Source organism: Pongo abelii, chromosome 21 (genome assembly GCF_028885655.2).
Source record: "Pongo abelii isolate AG06213 chromosome 21, NHGRI_mPonAbe1-v2.0_pri, whole genome shotgun sequence".
Lineage (NCBI taxonomy): Eukaryota > Metazoa > Chordata > Mammalia > Primates > Hominidae > Pongo > Pongo abelii.
Window position 1 is genome coordinate 58565600 of NC_072006.2, and position 15785 is coordinate 58581384.

At 41.9% G+C, this 15785-nt stretch overlaps 1 protein-coding gene across 2 annotated transcripts; it reads left to right on the top strand.

Annotated features, from left to right (window-relative positions):
• Window positions 1-3745: 3745 nt before the first annotated feature.
• Window positions 3746-15031, top strand: PFDN4 (prefoldin subunit 4). 2 transcript variants are annotated; one of them, XM_002830439.6, is made up of 4 exons: window positions 3746-4019; window positions 10201-10308; window positions 11146-11286; window positions 14847-15031. In XM_002830439.6, the coding sequence occupies exons 1-4, from the start codon at window positions 3996-3998 to the stop codon at window positions 14976-14978; spliced, it is 405 nt and encodes a 134-aa protein (XP_002830485.1). In that variant the 5' UTR covers window positions 3746-3995; the 3' UTR covers window positions 14979-15031. The 2 variants fall into 2 exon arrangements, with proteins under 2 accessions (XP_002830485.1, XP_054397857.1); XM_054541882.2 differs by lacking the exon at window positions 3746-4019 and adding an exon at window positions 4038-4497.
• The last annotated feature ends 754 nt before the right edge of the window (window positions 15032-15785 follow it).

Here is a 15785-nt window from a genome sequence, read left to right on the forward strand (position 1 = left end):
TAACCTGTCTTTGTCCTCACCTGCCATTGGCCACCTGCTCCACCCCAGTAGCTCCCACAGTGACCAGCTCCACACCGGCTGTGGTGTGCAGACTTGCAGAGCTGCCTCTCCCGCCAGTTGGCTCGTGCTTACAGCCTCACACCTTGTTCCTCCACCTGGGGGCTTCCCTGTGGAAGGCTGAGGTGAGAAAAATTATGGGAGCCTCAATGAGCAACCTGGAAGTGTCTGGGAGTGAGGTCCCTGTGGGGCCAGCCTTTGAATGGGAGGCAGGCACTGGCGAATAAGAGTTCTCCCCAGCTGAACTCTCCTGTGTTCTGGTTAACACAGCCTCTTACAGGACAGTCCCCAGAGAGGGAGCAGCCAGTTGTGTTTGATACCAAGCAAAGGTCAGCTTGGTGAGGCCTCCTGGTATGGGCTCTGCTGCCTTCCCTGACCTGCTTCAGTCTGCTTTTTCCTTGCTCTGGCTGCCCTGGGATTGTACTCCTTAATGAAGAAGCAGTATCTAGGCCTTTGCCTTGGGCTCTGCTTTAAAAATTCCGGCTGGGATGGCTTCTAACCATTGTCATTCTTCTCCACCAGGATGCTTTCCAATTTCTACATGTCTGAAATGGATGCTACAGTCTCAAAAGGCAGCACTAATAATGGCCATGAGGGCAGTTAGCAGTAATACTGAGCCAGGGGAGTTCTTTAAGAGGAGATTTGAAAAATCATAACTTGGGCAGAGGAATTTCAGAGGCAACTAGGCTCAACTGAGAAAGTAATCATAGCTAACATTTCCTGAGAGCTTACAATGCACTTTATTTGCATGTATTATCTCTTCTACTCTTTGCCACAAGCCTATTAGAGACACATTATTATTTTTGCCATGAAAGTAACTTGTCTAACATCAAAATTAGAAAGTAGTGCAGGTATGATTTGAACGCAGGCAGTCTGGCTCCAGTACGCCCTTTAATGAGTCTTAAACACTTTACTCATGCAAGTCAGGTGACAGGAGCTGCAATGTCCACTATGAGCTGCCCACTCTGGGACACATCTGACTTTATACATGACTTGTAGTGATGGGTAAAGCCTGGTGCTTAGGAGAGTGGTCTCTGGAGCCAGGTTCGCCAAGAGTTCAAACCCAGGCTCTGGTACTTCCTGGCTGCTGTAGCCTTGGCCAAGTAGCTTTGTCCTCCTGAAACTCTATTTCCTCTCGTGTAAAATGATCAGTAACAATATTGTGTGGTATGGTGAGGATTAAAACATCTAGCAAGGTGCAAGCCACATAATATGTACCCTGTCAGTTTTATATGTTACTGTTACTATTGCATTTGTCCATTTTCACACTGCTGATAAAGACATACCCAAGACTGGGTAATTTATAAAGAAAAAGAGGTTTAATGGACTCACAGTTCCACGTGGCTGGGGAGGCATCACAATCATGGTAGAAGGCAAAAGGCACATCTTACGTGGTGGCCGACAGCAGAGAATGAGACAAGAGAAAGGGGAAACCCCTTATAAAACCATCAGATCTCATGAGACTTATTCACTACCACGAGAACAATACAGAGGAAACCGCCCCCATGATTCAATTCTCTCCCACCAGGTCCCTCCCACAACACACGGAAATTATGGGAGCTACCATCCGAGAGGAGATTTGGGTGGGAACACAGCCAAACCATATCAACTCTCATTATTATTATATTTCAACGAAAGGCAAAGGTTAGCGTAGATGAAAATTTACGTCCCTTCTGGTCCTAAGATCTATGAACCTGAGGATTGAAGTGCTTCTCTCTCTGAAACCCCCTATGCTACTTTCGGTCCCCACCATACAATTACATTTCCTCAAAATTCATGCTCCGTTGTTCCTCACCTTTCAACTCAGCCATTTCTCAATAAAGGTTTGAAACAGTCAGAATTCTTTCTCTCTCTCTCCCTCCCCCAGTTTGGCCTCACCAAGGTCTAAAACATGCCCAGATCTGGCCCCTGCCTTGCACCCCAGCCTCGCTCCATGCTCCTCTGTCCTTTCTACCATGTCTCACCAGGCTCTTTCCCTCTCAGCCCTCCATCCCCGGGGTCCACTTGCGTCTCCTCTCCCCATGCTGAGGCCTCCCATTTTCTCTTAGCTTAGAGGCCAGCTCCAGAGCTGGCCCCCACCCCTCCCCTCTGTGCTCTGCCTCAGCACCTCATTTATCTCCTCCATGCACTTGGTACTGTTTGTGACAATTTTGCCCTTTATTTCTGTCTCTCTCTCCACCATTTGTTTCTTGCAGTGCTTTTACATTGAGCTCCGGAATAAACAGGTATCACTGATGGAGCATCTCCTATGTGCCAGACCCTGTGCTAAGATTTAACCCTGGAAAAACATCTTTATTCAACAAATACTTTTTTGAGCACATATGAGCTACACACTGGAAAGTCCCAATACTAAGGGCCTGGAGAGCCCAGAATAGGCAGGAGAACAGGCAATGCCCGCGGCGGGCTAAGTGGTTCGGTGGGGAGGGCACAGGGTGCTATAAGGTCTCATTCCCCTCATTTAACCAAAGACGAAATTGGGACTTTGAGAAAGGAGGCAGCTTGTCAGGGGCAGTTCTCAAGCCGTGGCCCATGAACCTTGGGGGTCCCTGAGACCTTTTCAGGGATCCATGAGGGCCTCCCTTTCCCAACTACATGATTTGTATGAGGCTGGGGTTTTTCATACCTACAACTAGGCAACTAAACAGTGTATTTGGAGAGACTGAATGCAGAAGTAGACATGAGAATCTAACCTTCCATTAAGCTGATATTAAAAAGATCAGTGAAAATGTAAAACGATGACAATCTTCTCAATTTGTTTTTGTCTTAGAAAATATAGTTATTTTTAAAGTGTGATTTTTATTACCATGGAATAGAGTTTTATATTATTTTAAATGAATTAATAAATACATTTTAGAAATTCTGCTTTAATTTCTAATACAGCAAATATCGATAAATAACCCACATAAACAAAAGTTCTTTGGAGTCCTCAATAATTTCCAGGAGTATAAAGAGGTCCTAAGGCAAAAAAAAAAAAAAAAAATTACTAATTGGGAGACACAAGTGTCAGAATATACAGTAATTGTTCAGTAATATTGCTGTAAATTAATTAATAGGATTGCCTATTCACAACAGCAAAGGCATGGAATCAACCCAGATGCCCATCAGTGGTGGATAGGATAAAGAAAATGTGGTCCATATACACCATGGAATACTACGCAGCCATAAAAAAGAACAAAATCATGTCCTTTGCAGCAACATGGATGCAGCTGGACATCATTATCCTAAGTGAATTAACACAGAAACAGAAAACCAACCAATAAATGCTAGGGATTCCAAAACGGGGAAGGAGGCAGGGGAAAGGGGTTGAAAAATTACCTATGGGGTACTATGTTCACTACTTGAGCAACGGGATCATTAGAAACCCCAACCTTAGCATCATGCAGTATATTCATGTAATAAACCTGCACACATACCCCCTGAATCTAAATTTAAAAAAAATTACATTAAAAGATAGGAGTGCCTCCTCCTTTACACCACCTGAATTATCATGGCACATAAATCTCACACCCTATTTGCCAAGGCCATTCGTTCCTAGCCGTTTTACAGGTAGGTCAGCTTTCTCAATGCAAGTCTGTGGGACGGGTGGAGAAAAATTCCCCGAGCCCTTTGATGCTGCCCCAGCTGGGCCCCGCTGCGCTGAGCCTTGGGCGCGCCCCCTGCTGCCCGCGGCCGGAGCCGTTCGCCACACCCCCGTGTTTATGTGGGTCCACGGGGGTTGCCTGTCCCTTTAATTGGCATGTACCAAGTCCTTCCAGGTCACATTTCCTCCCTACGTCCCAGCCGTTTGGAATCACTGGCCAAAAGTCCAAGAGGACGGAATGTGGAGACAGTGTTGTATTTTTGCGGGGAGTTCTGGGCCGACCGGGAGCGAGAGAACGCTCGGGGGCGAAGCGCGCCATTGCGGCCCTCCCCGCCGCCTGCCGTAGTCCAGTCCCAAGATGGCGGCCACCATGAAGAAGGCGGTGAGTGGGGCGCTCGGGGCTCTGGATGCTCGGGCGGCGCCGGATCTCGGCCGCTGGGGCCCGGGCGCGGGATGCTGGGGGTGCGCAGCTCTGAAGCCCGGCGTGGGACCCGAGGCCGAGGCCGAGGCCCTGAGAGCGGTCCCGCGGCAAGGCCTGCCCGCGCCTGGCGCCCTGAGCATTTTCCTAGGCACCTGGCCAGCCGAGGCGGGGGCGCCGGGGCTGGGGCCGGGAGCCTCGGAGGGCGCAGGTCCGCCTCCCGCGATGCCGAAGGTGCCCCTGGGGAGTCTGAGGAACCTGCAGCCCCGGCCTCGCCGCTGAGGTGTGGGAAGCCGAAGGTCCCGTTGAGTGTGGTTGGCCTTGACTCGGGCGTTGCACCGGCATGATCGCATTAGCCTCACTGGTTATGGGTAGCTGCTGCTGGGACCGTGGTTACGGGTGAGGAAACTGAGGCCCAGAGATGGGGAGTCACCTGCCTGAGGTTAGTCAGCTCATAAGAGGGACAGCAGGTTCCTGCATCCCCAGATTATCAGGCCCCAGATCCCCCTGTGTCCAACCCGGAGCTGCCCATGTCCACGCTTGAGGCCCCTGAGTCCTCCAGGCTAAAACCAGTATTTATTGAGAATGGACGATGTGCCGGGCCCAGCAGCCGGCCGTTTATCTGTTATCCTCCCCGCAACTCAGCAAGTGCAATGGGTTCCTCCCCACTTTGCAGGTAGAGAAACTTAGACACAGAGCATTTAGGGGCCCTAAAGTGACTCAGCTAGTAAGAAGCAGAGCTGGAGTTCAAACTCAGGTTTGGTTTTGTTTTTCTCAAAGCACACCTATGTAACCACTAAGCAGGCTAAACTTCCATGTGGGGTTTATAATCCCGTGAGCCTTCCCAGATGTGTGAAGATAGTCAGATAGAAGAAAAAGAAAATTGGAGAGGGGGAAGGAAATAACGGCTGATAATTTGGGGAATTTTACAGTGTGCTAGGTACAGCTGTAAGTTTTTTTGCGTGTATTGTTTATCTTATGTTCTTTGGGGGAGATACTGTTTTTATCCTTATTTAACAAATGAGAAAACAGGCACGGAGGCAAAACTAGCATTTAAACACAGGCATTCTGACTCCGGAGTCTGTGTTTTAAACTGCTAGAGGAGTCTTCGATGAGAATTTCTTGGCTGAAGGGATTTGCGTTCATTCCACTTTTAAGACCACATTAGAACTTCCTTTGCTTTGCCCCTATCCAGTACCACATAGTCTATGCCATCTGTGCCTGGTGTAGGGTGACCCATTGCCCCCTTTTATATGAAATTGAGGGACTGCCAAAAATGGGAAAGCCCCAGCCAACTCAGGATGTGTTGCTCACCCTACTATTCTGCCATCCAAAAATTCTTACTGTGTCCCAGAGTAGGGTCTAGAGCCATGGTGATTCAAAGAAGTATGAAACTTTGTGAGATTCACTTCACCTCTAGTTTGTTAAATTGGGCCCTGTGGTGTAGGTATGGAAACTGAAGTGCAGAGAGGTGAAGTAAATGGTAGAAGAGGAAATGGCAGAAGAATGATTTGAACCCTGGGTTTTGATTGCAAAATTTCTAATTACCAATTTTTTTTTTTGCTTTCATTGATTCAGTAAATTTTTGGGGGCATGTAATATGGCGTAGTCTCAGTTTTAAGTGGAGACAACTGTGGTGACCAGTGAGAAAGCTCTTCTCCCCTTAATCTCTTAGCCCCAAAGAATGTATGTTCCAGGGCAGAGCAGGCATTACTCAGATAGTCACACAGAAAACTGGTTTCTCTGATGAGAACTGTGAAGGAAAAGTACTTATGAAATGAGGGCCAAAATGAGGTCTGTTTTGAGATCAGAGAAGACTTTCCTGGGAAAGTGCCATTTAAGTTGAGATCTGTGAGATTATGTAAGGAAAGGAAGGGAGAGTTGGATAGGGAGCGAAGCATTCTAGAGAGGAGTATCTGCAGAGACTCTGAGTGCATTTAATACAAGGAACGCCCGATGGCAGATAATCAGGGGAAGAGAGTTTGAACCATGATGGGAAAAGAACTTAGAGAGGGGTAGGTGGTGGCCAGAATATAAAGGATCTTCTTTAACTTTGGAGCCTTTAAGAGTCACATGATAGATGCAGTGTCCTCCCATAGATGTTTCCAGTGTTAGGAACAATTCCCGATAGATTAGTTTACATGTGCACTTTTCCCTTTTGCCTTCACTAGGAGAAAACATACGTGTATGCCCGTGAGTGAGAGTGAAACAGAGAGAGATAGCCCTTTGAGTTTAATTAAAAGCAAATCATGTACAATCTGGAGTACTTTACATTTGTAACACGTCATATCTCTCAACTGGTCATGACTTTGCTGGGGAGAGTGTTTAGATGAGATGATTCAGTCCTCTCCTCTCTAGAGTTCTGCCTTCTAAGATCCAGTTCTTGACCATAAGGAGATCTGCACTTTGATTCTGTTCATTATCCTATATACAAATGTCCTTGGCTCAGAGAGGCTACCTTTGACCTTTATCTAAAGAAGTTTTCTTCACTCCCCAGGCCCCCAAAACTTTCTACTCCTAAGCTGTTTTATTTTCATCATCACGTTTGTCACCATTGAACATTATCTCGTTCATCTTGTTTTTTGCTCTCTTCCTCCACCAGGATGTATGCTTGCCATTTGTGTTCATGAAAGTGGGATAGTGGTTCTCTTGTCACAGTGCACGGCGTATAGGAAACAGTAATTGTTAAATAAACTACTGCATGGATGAAAGTTGAATACAAAAATTAGCTGGGCATGGTGGCGTGCGCCTGTAGTCCCAGCTACTCGGGAGGCTGAGGCACAAGAATCGCTTGAACCCGGGAGGCGGAGGTCGCAGTGAGCCAAGATCACACCACTGCACCCCAGCCTGGCGATAGAGCGAGACTCGTCTCAAAAACAAAAAACAAAGAAAGAAAGTTGAATACAAATACAGAGCAAAAGTTTACATCATACAGACTTGGTAGATATGTTTTTAAAAGTAAAAATAAAAGACTGAAATTGGCCAGAATTTATTTCTAGGGACCCAGCTGTCAGTGCAGACTGCGTGTAATACCTAGACTTGGCATGGGGCATGACTGAGTATGGTTCAGTTTCCTCCTCTAATCCCATAAGATATTAGTTCTCAAGAAAAGAGCCCAGGGAATTTTTACTTTGGATCTCGAGCAGGCATATTTCTCTTTGGCCTAGCAGAATTTCTTTCTAGATCTGGATCTGTTCTTTGTAATGATTTTTGATAGACAACATTCAGGATATAAAATGCTTAGCTATCATTTGACTGACTCCATCATCAGGCTTTCTCCTACATGTTCATTTTATCAACCCTATAAGGTAGGAACTAGCTTCTCCATTTTACAGATGAGAAACCTGAAGTGGTTCCAAAGAATTGGGTAATTTGCCCAAGGTTCCTGTTTACTTGGATTGGATTGCAGCCTGACTCTTCCCACCACTCTGTGTGCTGCCTCAGATACTATAGGATATGAGTTCTTCCTAGAGTTTTTCTGACTTTGAGAGTAGCTACATCTGGTTTCCCTGAAGGCAGGAGTTCCTAACCTTTTGGGGTTGTGGATCCCTTTGAGAATCTGGTGAAAGCTGTGAAGACCTTCCAGAAGAATGCACATACTATACATGCCATTTTGCATACAGTCTCTGGGTATATTGACCTGTCAATGTCCATTGACCACCCCCCCGTCCCCCAGTTAAGAATTACCCACTTCTGGCTGGGCGTGGTGGCTCACGCCTGTAATCTCAGCACTTTGGGAGGCCGAGGTGGGGGGATCACCTGAGGTTAGGAGTTCAAGACCAGCCTGGCCAACATGGTGAAACCCCTTCTCTACTAAAAATACAAAAATGAGTTGTACATGGTGGCATGTGCATGTAATCTCAGCTACTTGGGAGGCTGAAGCAGGAGAATGGCTTGAACCCAGGAAGCGGAGGTTGTAGTGAGCCAAGATCATGCTATTGCACTTCAGCCTGGGCGACAGAGTGAGACTCTGTCTCCAAAAAAAAAAAAAAAAAAAAAAATTACCCACTTCTTGCCAAAATGCAGCTTCAAGAAATGTAGGAATGTTCTAGGACAGTGAGACTGAAACAGAAGCCTCTGTTAGCCATCAAAGGTACTGACATCTTACTCTCTGCTGTAAATGGCACTCCACTGGGCGGCATGCGTTATATTTGACTCACACATCAACTTTAGCCCTTAACCCCAGTGGGAAAACCACTATAAAGATCTGGATACCAGGGGCCACATGTGTGCTGATGCCTGTGGTTTGGTGGGGCTACAACAGGAAATTCCTGCTTTGGAAAGACAGAAAGCAGATAGCCAAATTCTCTCTACCACATTTTGGAAACTATGTGTTTGAGTCTGATCAAGCATGATTTAGATTCAAATTCAGAAACCATGTATTAGCCTCAGTTATGTGCCAGGCAGTCCTGTGCTGGATCTGTTCATGTGAATGGCTCTGTTGAGCCCTCACTATGACAAATGCATCCATAAATACCTGTTAAGATTTTCAGGGGTTCAGTATTTAAACAAAATGGCATATACTCTTCAGGAAAACAGGAACTCTTCAGAATTCTGTGCTGTCTATTTGCGTAGGGAATTGACAGTTCTCACTTAGGCAAAATGACTTGTGTGCCAAGATACAGACTTTGGTTTCTTGAGTGTAGCTCAGTGTTCCCCAACTTCCATATTCATCAAAATTATGCATACAGTTGAACACTCAAAGCTAGACATAGTGTGATGTAAAGGATTTTTTCAGCCTATCTTCTGGGTTGTTGAGGTGGGGCATAATGGATGTGAAATTGTTTATTGGAATGAGAGCCTAACAAAGGGGAGGGCTGTGTTATATTCCGACCACTGAGCTCTGTATTGCTTGACACTGCCTTTCAACCTCTGAGAAATAAAAGTTCACATACCTTAGGTTGATGGTCGTGAGAGACCAGGTCAGGGATGGAGTGTGAATGTTGTGAGCTCATTACTGTTATTGCAAAAGCCAAAAGTAGTTCTTCAGTATGAACTATCTTTATACACACACAAATATCTTTCCTCCTTTAAACTAGAATCAGGTGCTCTGGTTTTCATTTTATAAATGGAAGGGAAACCCTAAGGAGAGTCTGGTTTTATGTTTTAGCTTTATTTTTTAAAAATATATGGTACCTCCTTGAGAATCTGATGAAAGCAGACATCCTGCTGCCTCTTCCAGATGTGCCTAAGCCTGCGTACACACTCACACACACACGTGCACGCTCACACAGATGCACGTTCACATTCAGTTACTGAGAACTCATGGACCTGTCCGACCTCTGAAGCCAGTCTGCCTGGGTTGACATCAAGCTCCACCACCTATTGGCTGTGTGGCTTTGGTCACATTATATAAAGTGTGCCTCAGTTTCTCGATCTGTAAAATAGTACTGGTGATCCTCCTTAACAAGATGGATTGCAGGATTAGCAGAGATAATAAAGTACTTAGGAAGTTTTGGCACATAGTAAATTCAATCAGTGTTAGCTATTTTTTAATTATTTCATTGGTACTTTATGTTATCCAAGTACTCTTTATTTGCAAATTTGTAAATTTAATCACATTAAATATTAATTTTTAAATACTAAACCTTCAATTTTCATCATTTTTTAGTAAAGTAGACCTTATTAAGGCATTTAAGCAGGTCCTATATTATAAACATAATTTTTGCTATGAATGGACTAGAGCTACGGAATTGCACAGTGACCCTTTAGCCAGTAAGCTCATGCAAGTTTTAGCTCCAAGAAAAAAAACACTACTCTGAGACATTTACCAATATATTTGACCGCGTAACTTTTGGTTCCCTGGGTCATCTTAGTGAAAGAATGCTCCAACTTGAGAAATTCTGCTCTGTGCCAAAAGTTGGCTTTTTTCTTTCCTTTTAAAAGGACTTATTAATTGTTCTTTATGTTTGCAATGTTTTTATAGCTTAGGAATTATTTTATGGAGTATCAGAAAAGGTTATAGATTTACGAACAAACCTTAAGCTTGTGGAACAAAAAATAAGGCATTTGTTATGTTCTGTACTTCTTGTGATTCTTGACTATATGAGTGCAAATAGCTTATTGAGTTATTGTTGAGAAATATAAAAAGCTAACTGATAACTTCTCCGTTAAAATTTTACAAAAACTTAAACACTTTTTTCAGGCTGCAGAAGATGTCAATGTTACTTTCGAAGATCAACAAAAGATAAACAAATTTGCACGGAATACAAGTAGAATCACAGAGCTGAAGGAAGAAATAGAAGTAAAAAAGGTATTGAAAATAATTATTAGAAGAATAAGGTTTTTTTTATACTATAGCTACTAAAACTGAACTCAGTTAACAAGTAAATATATATTTCTCTGGGCTGTTGGTTGCAGATGAATGACGCGATCCACTTAGTTAAGCAGAAAGTCATTTTTTAAAGGGGTATGTGATAACTTACAGAATTGTTGAGGAGTTTGAGTCTAGACCGAGGTTCCAGGAACAAGTCTCGGAGAACTTGGCTGGCAATGGAACAGCTGTTGCCTCCACTGATCCCGGAGTCAGCTGTCTTCCCAATGAGGAAGCCACCCTTGCAGACTTAGGAACACCAAGCTGCTGCTGCCAGTGCCACCTACCCCTGTAAATCTGGGGCCTGTGTCCAGCCGTCTCCCTTGAGTTGAAATCCAGCTCAATTGCATTTGATTGGTGGAACTGAAGTTATTATCACTTATGCATGCTGGCAGAACATTCATTACCAGCATGATTTACTTACACCCTATCAGCAAGCAAGGCTGAGAAATGTAGGTTGGTTTTTTGGTTTTGTTTTTGTAGGAAGGCAGAATTCACAAAGTCGAAAATAGTTAAAATAGAAGAAATTTTGAGTGACCATGTGCCTGCTGTCCACCACAGGGTGCTTATTGTCCAGAGGACTATGCGTTAGGTAGCTCTAAGTGCTTGCTTGTGAAATGTCCTCTTAAAAGTTACAAATTAAGGTCTTATTCTAATGTGGTAATAATACCTTTGTGAGAGGGTCCCTCAGAGAGTTGCTGTCCCCAAATTACAATTGGCCTTTAGCTTCTATCAGAGAACTTTGAGTACATTTTCTTTGCCATTTTGCATTTATAGAAACAACTCCAAAACCTAGAAGATGCTTGTGATGACATCATGCTTGCAGATGATGACTGCTTAATGATACCTTATCAAATTGGTGATGTCTTCATTAGTCATTCTCAAGAAGAAACACAAGAAATGTTAGAAGAAGCAAAGGTATGTTCAAGGTTAATTCTGAAATTAGAATTTATACCACTATAAAGAACATGTAATTATAGATGTAGGGAAATAGTGGATGCTAGCTATAGCTAATATTTACTGCCTTGTTATGTCCCAGGCATGCTCTGAATGCTTTGCCAGCAGGATTTTGTTGAATCCTAACAATGACCTGTTATCCCAATTTAGGGACAAAGAATAGAGGCTTAGAGAGGTTATGGGATTTATTCAAAGTGACACATACACAGTGGTCTTCTGACTCCAGAACCTTGCTCAAAACTAAAAGTATTTAGAAGGTATTGCATATATTGAAGCAGAAAAGAAAAATCCCCTGTAATTCTACTACGCAGAGGTAACCATTCATAGTGAACATTTTCCTGTATTTCTTTTATGTTCTCTCTGCTTCTCTCCATGTAGTTTGCTTCCTAGTTTGGACAATTAGTGTTCCAGGAGGAGCATTTTTGCTGGTTTCGTTGAATGTTTGTTTGTCCAACAGATGCTCATTGGAAGCCTGCCCTGAGCCTGGCACACAGGCCTTTTCAAAACATCGTTTTTGATGACTGTTTAATAACATGTTGATGGTTATCAATTGGGGTCACAGGTCTTATTGTTAGCACTAATTTGTTTCCAATATTTTGCTGTAGTAATGTTACTGTGAGCATTCTTCTACATAAATCTTTGTTCACATTTAGAAAATTGTTTTGAGGAAATAATTAGAGGAGTATAATTACTGGGTCAGTCAGCATATGAGTTCTCTGATAATATCTGAGACATTTGATACATGGTATGAAATTTTCAGTTCACATGCCTTCTAACTGTATGGGAGGGACAGCCACATTGTTTGTCTATGAGAAGCTGATGGTAATAAACCTTTCCTAATGCTTTTGCTAATTAACCTGATTGCTTAAAATGATAGTCTCTCTTCAAATGTCATAAAAAGCAAAACTTCGTATGAGTGAAACCCACATTTAGTAAATCTTCAGAAGAACTATCACTTACTCCTGGGTCTTTCCATGCAGAAATGTTATATGTCTCCCTTATGTTTAAATCTTTTCTTCTTGGTCAAATTTTGTGATTTTTGTTCTTTTTATTTGTTTAACCATTTAAAAAATATTTTTATTGGAAGTATTCCCAGATAGTTTATGGTTTTTGTGGCTATTGTGAATCCCCTGCCCCATACACAGATAGATACTGAACTTTAATTAAATTAAATTAATTAATTAATTTATTTATTTTTTGAGATGGAGTCTTGCCCTGTCGCCCAGGCTGGAGTGCAACAGCGCAATCTCGGCTCACTGCAACGTCTGCCTCCTGGGTTCAAACAATTCTCCTGCCTCAGCCTCCCGAGTAGCTGGGATTACAGGCACCCACCACCACGCCCAGCTAATTTTTGTACTTTTGGTAGAGACGGGGTTTCACCATGTTGGGCAGACTGGTCTCGAACTCCTGACCTCGTGATCCACCCGCCTCAGCCTCCCAAAGTGCTGGGATTACAGGCGTGAGCCACCGCACCCGGCTGGACCTTTATTTTTTTACTCATTCTAGAATTCTAGAATGAATGAATTGAGTGCTTACTCTGTATCACGTTCTGCCATGTACTAGGGATAATTGGGGACAACAAAACCTGCCTGGCCCCTGCCTGCATGGAGCATATAGTCTAGATGGAAAGAAAGAAAAATAAACAAAACTGATAATGAGTAGAAAGTGACATGAGGATAGAGGTGGCTTTAAGAACATAGGAAGAGGAATCTATACGAGTCTGGACATCAAGGGTCAGGGAAGGGCTCCCAGGGAAAGTGATGAGATAACAGCTGAGGAATAAGTGGCTATTAGCCAGAAAGGGGTGGGGGGTGTTCTAGTCGTGAGAAGCAACATGTGTAAACGGCCATAGGATGACGGTGGTGCAAACATAGCCCTGCAAGAAGATGTATTTGCGGGAGATTTGGGAGCACCTAAAATCGTGGCCACATCTTGGAGAACTCCAGTCAGTTGAGTTGAAGAAATTGTACTTTGTCTTAGCAGGGGTCAGCAAACTATCTGTGAAGGGCCAGAAGTAAATATATTAGGTTTTGTGGGCTGCACAGCCTCTGCCATAATTACTGTGAAAGCAAGATAAGTGAATCTGTGTGGCTGTGTTCCAATAAAACTTGACAAAAACAAGCTTCAGGCTAGATTTGGCCTGTGGGCTATAGTTTGCCCACTCCCGTCCCAGAGCAAAGAGGAGCCTTCAGATATTTTTGGAAAAGAGAGATGATTGGACTTGTGTTATTAAAATAACTTTCTAGTGTCTTATTTTACTTATTAACCAGGTTTTCGTGGTATAGAAATTTAGAATTTATCCCTTTCTAGTAGCCCTATGTCTTATTTGTATTTCTTGTTTTGTAACAGTGACTCTCAAACTTAGCATGCATGAAAATCACAGTCACCATAGGGCTTGTTAATTCAGATTGCTGGGCCCAACCCAAAGAAGTTCTTTCAGGAGGGCTGAGGTAGGGCCCCAGAGTGTGTATTTCTAACAAGTTCCCACGTGATTTTGTCCCTGATACTGGTCTCGGGGCCACCCTTTGAGAACCATTGGCTAGATTTCTAAAACAGCAACACTGTCAATATTAGATTTTCTTTGGTTTCTAATGTTAGTGGGTATTTGGTTTGTATGATTTCATTTTTTTTTGTCATGTTTAGGAAAAAAAATTGGATCCTAGCCAGGAAGGAACTTATGGCTTTTTTTTTTTTTTAAACAAAGAATATATGTTAAAATTTATTTAATCTGTTAATGAGGGAAGCATTAACATTACAAAACTGGTTTTAGAATTGAAGAGGCTAAGTATCTATGGATAGGCAGGTAGAAAGAATTGTCCTTTGGAATTGTATTTTCTTTTTTTTTAAATTATAAGTTGACAATTTATAAGTGTATAAATTTATGGGGTAAAATGGGATGTTATAATTTATTAATACAATATGGAATAATTAAATCAAGATAGTTAACATGTCTATCACCTCAAATACTTAGAAAATATCTGACTTTTCACTGGGCAAAGCTGCTCTTTCTTACAAATGAGGCACTTTTTACCACTCTTTTCCAAAGTTCAGCTCCAGAGGCCTCAAAGTTAGTGAAAATTTCTGCCAGATTTGGATCATAAGTTGTTATTTTAATTATTGGTGGTTGGTGGTGTGAGTTTCTATCATTTCCTGTAGTCTCATAGTTATTTGTGTTGTTGGAAAAAGCTGGGTTAGAAGCCAGCAGGCCCAGGATAAACTGTTTATAGAAGTCTTTGTATTTGCTTCTTTATTAGGAAATAATTTAGAAATTAATTTTTTACTATTTTTTAGATCAGCAGAAACTGAGAAAACAAGCTTGATTTATTCTGTGATAAGCAGATATGGACCATGAATTAAAAATGCCCACATTCAGACATTTAGATCTAATTATCAGTGTTACTTAGCTGCCTGTCCAAGTTTAGAAGGTTCTTGACCTAAAATTCTCCCCAAATATTATTTCAGACACAGATGCTCAGAAATCATCCTATTGAATAGAATTAATTAAAAATTTTTTTTTCCAGAAAAATTTGCAAGAAGAAATTGACGCCTTAGAATCCAGAGTGGAATCAATTCAGCGGGTGTTAGCAGATTTGAAAGTTCAGTTGTATGCAAAATTTGGGAGCAACATAAACCTTGAAGCTGATGAAAGTTAAACATTTTATAATACTTTTTTTATTTGTTTAATAAACTTGAATATTGTTTAAAATGATAATTTTCCTTCTTCAAATGACATGGAAAGCAAAACTTTCTTTTTTTAAAATTTTCATTTATTTAATGGAAACTTGCCTATTTTCACGTCTGCTTATTTATTTTATATTTTTAAAAAAAGACAGTATTCACCTATGTATTTTGCATAACGATTATATCAAGTCTAGGGGCTTCATGTCATGTTATTAAAATCAGTTAAGCAATCTTTTATGTTTCTATATTATTTAGAATATTTGTTGTTACAATTTTCACATAAGAAAATTTAACAGTTGTGTCATGTTGTTTCTGTCTGATTTTAATTGCTGTCTAATGACGGGGAAAGCACGACAAAAAGATGTACAATCCTGCATCCTTGCTTATTTCACAACTAAAGCTTTGTCATAGACTTCAAAATATATATGTATATATTTTATTTAAATATGTTACATATTATATTTAAACATACATATTTAACATTTTTTACATATCTATCAATGTCAGAGATTTGGGTAAAAGAATGGGTAATGTTTAAACACGTGGAGGCATGTGGAGCTTTATACAAACAGGGCAGAACCACAGAAGAACGTTTTAGAAACCAAGAGATGTGCGGAAAGAAATGTTTAGTGTTTTTTCGTTTTAAATTTTAGATTTTATTTTAGTGCTTTGTAATTAATTGGGGTTTATACTGATAAAGATGTGGAAGTTAAACAGCTACGTACGTAAAAGTAAGGCTTATTTCTTAAATAAAGGATGCATTTCCTCCCACTCCCCCA